Source organism: Phymastichus coffea, unplaced genomic scaffold, assembly GCF_024137745.1.
Source record: "Phymastichus coffea isolate CEN01 unplaced genomic scaffold, Cenicafe_Pcof_1.1 PCOF00009, whole genome shotgun sequence".
NCBI lineage: Eukaryota > Metazoa > Arthropoda > Insecta > Hymenoptera > Eulophidae > Phymastichus > Phymastichus coffea.
Window position 1 is genome coordinate 3,067,493 of NW_026706820.1, and position 7,852 is coordinate 3,075,344.

At 42.8% G+C, this 7,852-nt stretch overlaps 1 protein-coding gene across 1 annotated transcript; it reads right to left on the reverse strand.

The window, feature by feature from the left end:
• Nucleotides 1-6,762: 6,762 nt before the first annotated feature.
• Nucleotides 6,763-7,260, reverse strand: LOC131671293 (uncharacterized). Its single transcript, XM_058947610.1, has one exon. The coding sequence runs from the start codon at nt 7,258-7,260 to the stop codon at nt 6,763-6,765; it is 498 nt and encodes a 165-aa protein (XP_058803593.1).
• Nucleotides 7,261-7,852: the final 592 nt, after the last annotated feature.

Below are 7,852 nucleotides of genomic sequence, written 5' to 3' on the forward strand. Positions count from 1 at the left end.
AGATCGTCAAAAACCGCAGAAAAATTGTACATAGCAACCGGTTACGCATATCACACATAAGGCCAACAGAATAATTGTTTTGCAAAATTTAATAGACGGTTGCACCCATTTTTTTTTTTGAACTAAGATCTATTAAGGAATAACTTAAATTTGTTGTTCACAGATGATGAGTCATCTAAATTGCCTACTGATCTTGGGAGTTGTGACCGAGGCGACGACCTATATTGCTTATGATTGCGCACAGAAGTTTGCAAATATTACGAGGTCTGTCCATAAAGTATCGGGTCTACCTTTATATTTTCGTGCTAGCGTTATTCTTTATTATCTGGTGGATGGCATCCTTCAAAGTAATCCCCACGTGATTGAATAACATGGTTCCATCGATGTTTCCACTTTTCAAAACAGTCCTGGAACTCACTTTTAGGGATAGCCCTAAGTACACTCGTCGCATTGTTTTCAACCGTTGTTTTGTCATCGAATCGGTGTCCTTTGAGTGGTTTTTTTAGTTTTGGAAACAGCCAAAAGTCACAAGGGGCTATATCGGGACTGTATGGAGGTTGTTGAAGCAATGCGATATTGTGTTTACTCAAAAACTGCTGCACAAGATTGGATGAATGCGCTGGCGCATTATCGTGATGGAGAAGCCAGTCACCATTTTCCCATAAGTGCGGGCGTTTTCTTCTTACTGCATCACGCAAACGTTTCAAAATTTGAACGTAGTATTCTTTATTGATTGCTTGACCTGTTGGTGCATATTCGTGATGTACAACACCTTCACAATCGAAAAAAACAATCAACATTGGCTTAACATTGCTCCGACTTTGACGTGCTTTTTTGGTCTTGGCGATTCAGAATGCTTCCACTGTGAAGATTGTTGTTTTGTTTCAGGATCATAACCATAAATCCATGATTCATCACCTGAAATAACTTTTCTAAGCACATTATTATCATTATTGACCATTTCCAGATTGTCCAGAGTGATTTCTAAGCGATGTTCTTCTGCTCTGCTGTGAGCAATTTTGGGATGAATTTCGCACATACGCGTTTCATTCCTAAATTTTCGGTTAAAATTTCTGAAATGATAGTTTTTTATATCCCAAGGTCTTCTTCTAGTTCTCGCACAGTCGTACGATGATCTTGTTCGATTGCAAGTCGGACCCGCTCAATATTATCTGCGGTTTTTGTCGTCGAAGGTCGGCCGGAACGAGAATCACTATCGACAGAAGTGCGACCATGCTTGAACCATTTATACCACTCTTTTATTCGTGTTTTACTCATACACTTGCTTCCAAAGGCCTTTTGCATCATTTCAATAGTTTCCGAACTCGTTTTTCCGAGTTGAAAGCAAAATTGATGCAAATTCGTTGATCTTGTTTTTCAGTCATTTCAGTCATTTCTGACAATATCAAAATCCGACGAACGCGAAAAAGGCACTGTAAACAAAGACACGCTGCGCATGAACTATACGTTCGGCAGGTGTCAGTAAGTAACCAATAGATTCGTGAGGCTTTACTATTGACTTTTCTGTCCGGTAGAGGTCGCTCGAACACTATGGTGCAAAGATATAAACGTAGGCCCGATAATTTCCGGACAGACCTCGTATATCTTTTTCTTTAGTAGATATTGCAGACTGAGAATTGCCACCACCAATCGTCAACTCTACACGGATCGAAGTAATACTATTGCAACTCAATGAATACACATCGGTTCGAGTGCGCTTTTGTAAAACAGAAATAGATAGAGGATCTAAGAGATGCGGATACAATAATCATAATATAGAAATTGGATTAGGAAGAATAACATTTTTACGCGAAACATCGAGGGATGAATGCGAAATAATGCACGTACACAGATCAATATTTGTAGGAGATTGCCTCTTTCAATCCTTAGTAGTGAATAGTTCAGTAGTACACGCTACAACTTTCGCAGGATCAGCTGGTAGTACGGATGAATGCAGTAACGCGGGCTATTATAATGACCCGTATGGCGAATTCAAGAAATTTTTGTGACAGGTTATGTTAAAATTTTGTTGCAGGAACATTGGGAAACGGTATTATTAGACAATAATAAAATCATGTTATCAACAGGTACTGTTTGCAAATTTAGTGACGATAAGTGCGTTGATAAAGTTCTAGGTTACGCTTTTTGGGACCCAATTCCCATGCACGAGTGTCAGGAGAACAAGTTCACAGAACTTTATACCGGATACGTAGAAAAGTTCATGGAAGGGAGTAGCGAAAGCGACCATTGTACGTGTTTGATACACAAGAAATGTTTTTCGCGTTTAAAGATCTAGAAGCACTATCTAAATGAACAACCGAGAATTTTTATCCTTGACGATGAAAATAAATATACCTTTCCGGCGATAAAAGATAAATTACGATTATAAGAGACGAGATCATCCTTACTAGGATGAAGCTCGATCACTCGTCCTAATGGTCACTTCGAAATTGGATAGCGATCATCTTTCAATAACACCAGCTGTCCCACGGCGAAGTTCTCGGTCAGCTTCCGCCATTTACTTCTCTCTTGAAGCTGCAGGATGTATTCGTTCGACCAACGCTTCCAAAATTGATCGCGAATACGTTGCATCAACTGGAAGTGGTCGAGACGATTCTCAGGAACGTATGGAGTCGGTTCATCTGGAATGACCGCTGACGCTCCATCGATAAGAAAATGAGCGGGTGTTAATGCTTGCAAATCTTCTGGATTGGATGTTAATGGACAGAGTGGTCGAGAGTTAAGGCACGCTTCAATCTCTGCTAGGATATTGGACATCTCTTCGAACGTGAGGGTATGCTCTCCGACCAGTTTCTTCAGAAGTGACTTTGTAGACTTCACCTCAGCCTCCCACAGCCCCCCATAGTGTGGAGTGGTTGGTGGTATGAAATCCCACGAGGTGCCTTCGTCGGCTAATACAGCAGCGGATTCCTTGTAAAATACAGTCACAACCTGAAACATGGCACGAAGTTCGGCATCTGCTCCACGATAGGTTGTTGCATTATCGCTGTAGAGATGTTTGCAGAGACCTCGACTGCTTACGAATCGGCGAAATGCAGCGATGAACGTTGCCGATTTTAGATCGCTTAAAAGTTCCAGATGAATCGCACATTTATGCATTTATGAATCGCGCATATATGAATCGCACTTTTGATTAACGAACGCATACCGATAATCCACGCGGATCGCATGAGGATACTAATAGTTAATATAGGTCCACCATGAAGCGCTTTACTATGAGCATGTAAGACAATTAAACGACTGAGCGAGGATACGCGCGACAAGATAGACGGATACATGATGTGATACGGCAACTTCGCATTACTCCCCCCAAGCCGCAAAATTTCATCGTGACCTTAATTTATACAGTAGGCTTCGTTTCGTCAATGCGGGTCCCGTTCGTAGCGCACCGATCTCTTCCGGAAATGCGTATGATCGTGCCATTTTTACGAGTATGTTTCGAGCATCATCTAGATCCTCACTTGTAAGAAAGCTAGGATAAGAGCCCTACCCAGCCTTTCGTCGTATATGCTGAAGCAATGGTCGCAAGTACCACGCTGTCACACGTGTCAGTTTGCCTGAAGTTGAGTATCTTGAGACGATCTCTGGTTCGTGTTCTCTCGAGTGAACAGCAAGGCTTAGCACTTGTGTAACTTTTGGCGAACGAGGTTAATTTTGAGAAGGAGAGACTAACCACGCGGGTCCATGCCACCATAAATCAGTCGTTTTCAATTTGGTAGGTGAAACACCGCGAGAGACTAAGTCGGCTGAATTCTACTTTGTCGGGACATGAGCCCAAGAGGCAGAAGGCAGCTTTGTTTATATTAATGACACACGGTTTGCGAAAGGTCTTCCAATGACACGGGTGTTTGTTTAATCACGTCAGCACGATCTGGCTGTCGGACCATAAATAAACCGTTACATTTTGCAAGAATTTTAATTTTTGTAGATGGCGTACGAGTTTTACGAGTAGTATGGCCCCGCATATCTCGAAAATGGGGATGCTTACCGTTTTAATCGGCGAAACCTTTGATTTTGTGCTCACTAACGTAACACGATATTTGCCATTGCTATCGTCAATGCGAAGATAAATGACAGCGGCGTAAGCGCGAGAAGATGTCATCAGAAAAACCGTGTAATTCAAATGACTTATTTTACGATAAACCGAGCCAACGACTTATTGATAGAGCTGAGAGCGACTGACAATAGCGCCGCCATTTCTCACGAGTCTCACCAAGTAGTGGCTCGTCCCACCGGCACTTTTCGATCCAGAGATCTTGCATAATAATTTTAGCGGTTACTGTGACCGGAGCAAGCCAACCTAATGGGTCAAACAGACGCGCGATTTCCGAACAAACTGACCGTTTAGTTATTTCCCCTACTTTCTGTTCGCAATTTGATGCGCTGAAGTGAAACTCATCGGACGACGGGTTCCAATGCACTCCAAGTGTTTTTACGGCGCTGTCGCTGTTGATTTTTGATCGTATCATTTTTCTCAATTTTCCCACGCGAAGGTAATAAATCAGAATGTTTGCCCATTTGTCCAACTCAATACGCGCCGATCTCAGAATGCCTACCAATTCGTCCCGAATGCGCACTGCAGTTTCAAGATCCTCAGCTCCTGCAAACGTATCGTCTACATAAATGTGCTAATTTAAACAAATCGTGCCAAGCGGAAATTAAGGCCTTTCATCACGTGCTAACTGCAAGAGGGTGCGTATGGCAAGATAGGGCGCGGAAGCTGTGCCATAGGTGGCATCGTTAGACGATAATCAATGGGAGGTATTCTCGGTAAAGGCAACCACAAGATACGTTGTAGAACGTGATCTTCAAGTGCAACGCGTATCTGTCGGAACATTTTCACGAAGTCCGCTGTAAACGCGTAGCGATATCTACGCCAATTTAAAATAACTAGTGACAGATCGGTTTGAAGGGGGGTCCTATCATGAGAAAATCATTAAGTCAATGTCTTTCGTGTGTTTTGCGGGAGGCATCGAACACGACGCGGATCTTTGTTTTCTCACCGATGTTGCTAAGAACAGTGTGATGAGGTAAATACCACGCTTGCATATTATTAATTTAACTCATCTTTTGGAACAGGTACCGTGTGACCGAGCTCGATATAAGTTTGCATGAAATCTATGTACGCATGCGCTAATTTCGGATCACGCGAGAACCTTTGTTGTTGGTGTTTGAGAGAACTAAAAGCCATCCTTCGCGTTTCGGCGGCGTCACTCGGTAGCTCAGCAGCCAATGGAAGTCGCACCTTGAAATGTCCATCGGCATTACGCGTATGCGTTTCGATAAATAATTTTTCGCCAGCTTCTTCGTCCAGTTTTAGCTGCTTGCTTGCGTTCAGAACTTCCTCAAGTGTCCAAAACGCTGGAAAACTTCACTCAAATCATTATTAATCGTGCAACGCACAGCTCTTACAGTCGCGTGATTACAAATTACCCCCCGTCGTGACATGCTGCCTTGTGTGGGTCTTGAGACAATCCATCCAAAGGCAGTGTTTTGCGCTACTAGTAAAGTATGAGGAAAAGTGGCAAGATCCGAGCGAAGTATCTGACCATAAATGTCAGCGCCTATCATTACGTCGACTCTATCAATCCGGCTAAACTCGAGATCAGCTATTGTGAGATTTTTAAATAATCCGATATCCAAAATCATTACGGGACGGCAATTCTGACGTTGGTCACGGCAATACAAAAGCGTTGACTTCAAGGTTAAAGTCTGAGTCAATGCGCGACTGCAACGTAAAGCTGGTAGCCTGCTTGACAATACCGGCCTCGCAACCTCCGACACCGGTTAAATTCATTTGTACACGGTCCTTTTTGAGTCCGAAAAGTTGGACTACTGACTCGAATATGAACGTAGCTAGAACGTACCTTCTTACCCTTGATCTAGGAGTGCGCGCGCGCGAGTTTGTTGTCCACGCGAGCCTACAATGATCACTTGTGCTGTAGCGAGTAGAATTGAACACTGACCTTCATTGATACGCGTGCTATATGCGTTTATAGATAATCGGGATCCGAAGTTCTTTTGCACAAGATTCGACTTTATCTGCTTCGCGTGTTCAATGATAGTGGCTTGCGCGTTGTTCTTGGTAGCCACGTCTAATACGCCGTCTATGGGTCCGCGGTAGAGTAAAGAGTGGTGTTTCTTGTGGCAGTGCTCACAGGTATAGGTTGACCAACAATTCTTTAACTTGTGCTTGCCAAAGCAATAGAAGCACAACCTCAAATGACGTACGATAGACATACGTTCAGACTCCTTTTTCTTTTTTTTAAAAGTAGGACAACGCGCGATATAGTGATCACCTGAGCAGAGCGCGCAATTTCCTGTATTGGCTGGCTGTCCATTTTGCACACGAAGAACCCTATACGAATTAGAGTTTAAATTGGTTTAACGCCTTTCAAAAAAAGACGTTAAATCATCTAACTTGGGAAAACGCGCCTCGTCATTGCTCTCATCAGATGTCGCATTAGCGGCTAATTATCTATCTCTCTCAGCTAACTCTGCTTCCCAGAATTTCCTGGACTACAGGTCTAGTCTGCTCTTTAGCTTGTGTATAAGCCACATATCCCAGTGTGACACCGGGTCACGTAGGCTAATCAGCGCACGCACAATTCTCTGTGTTTGGTCAACGAACGCGTGCAAATCTACCGTAGACTCTTTCTTTAAATAGGGCAGATGCATGAGGGAATCCAGATACTTGTAAACGGTTAAGCGCGGGTTATGGAACCGATTTTTGAGCGCTTTCTATGTAGATGCGTAATTCACGCCCAAAATTGTTACATCTTCGTTTAAGTCAGCCGCAGTGTCCTTCAAGCACGTTTTCAGATATTGAAGTTTGGTAGTCTCTTTAATACGCGGCGCGTCGTACACGAGTGTTCGAAATATGTCTGCGAAGCTCTCCCAATCCTCGTAATTGTTGCCCGAGAAACTAGGTAGATCGAGCCTGGGTAGTTTTGCTGGTAGGTCGTCGTCACTGTCTTCATTCCGCTCGCGTCGACGAGAATTGCTCTCTATGTCTTTTGGAAACTTCGTCATCACAATCGATAGCCAGTCCAGAGTCTCCTCATACACCTGGTCTATTTTGTCGAACTTATTTTCGGTAATATATTCATGCCTTTCTGCGTCCGCACACAACGCGATTTCATTGTGCGTTTTACGGATTTCATTCCACAGCCCGTCCACGGCGGTGAGACGTATTTGCACGATCGTTTTGTTGAGCGTGTCGGGGTAGCGCTCTTTCATGCGCGTGCTGATCGCCGTGATCTCGTCGCTACGCTACCGTTGCCGAGTCATGAATCAAATTAAAGGAATTCGCGACATTTTTCTAACGAGTTAGAGTCAGTACTACAAATGGAATCTACGCTTGGTGGACCTTGCACACAGTTACATGTACAAATTGCACAATTTACAATCGCGCAAAATTCTAATAAGAACAAGTACAAATAAACACAATGTACGTATGACAATATCTACGCACTACGTTGAATAAAAATAAATGTTCAACTAAATGAAAAGATTAATCAAGCCTAACTTCACTTGTACAGTCACACACTCCTCACCCGAGGCACCATTTTTTTTTAAAGGAGAAAACAAACTGAAATTTTATTTATTATCACGGAAGTAAAATCTATCCGGCATAAAAAACCCCAGTCTCAGATGGGGGAAAAGCCGTTTAGTTTTACACGTTTACAACTAATAATACTATAATAACATATAAAGAACGAAAAAATAAATAACTTAACGGATAACAAACTAATAAGTACTTAAATCTATCCTACAATAATTGAATGGCTAATCAATTGAAAATCGCTCACTTGCCAGGATACTCGAATTA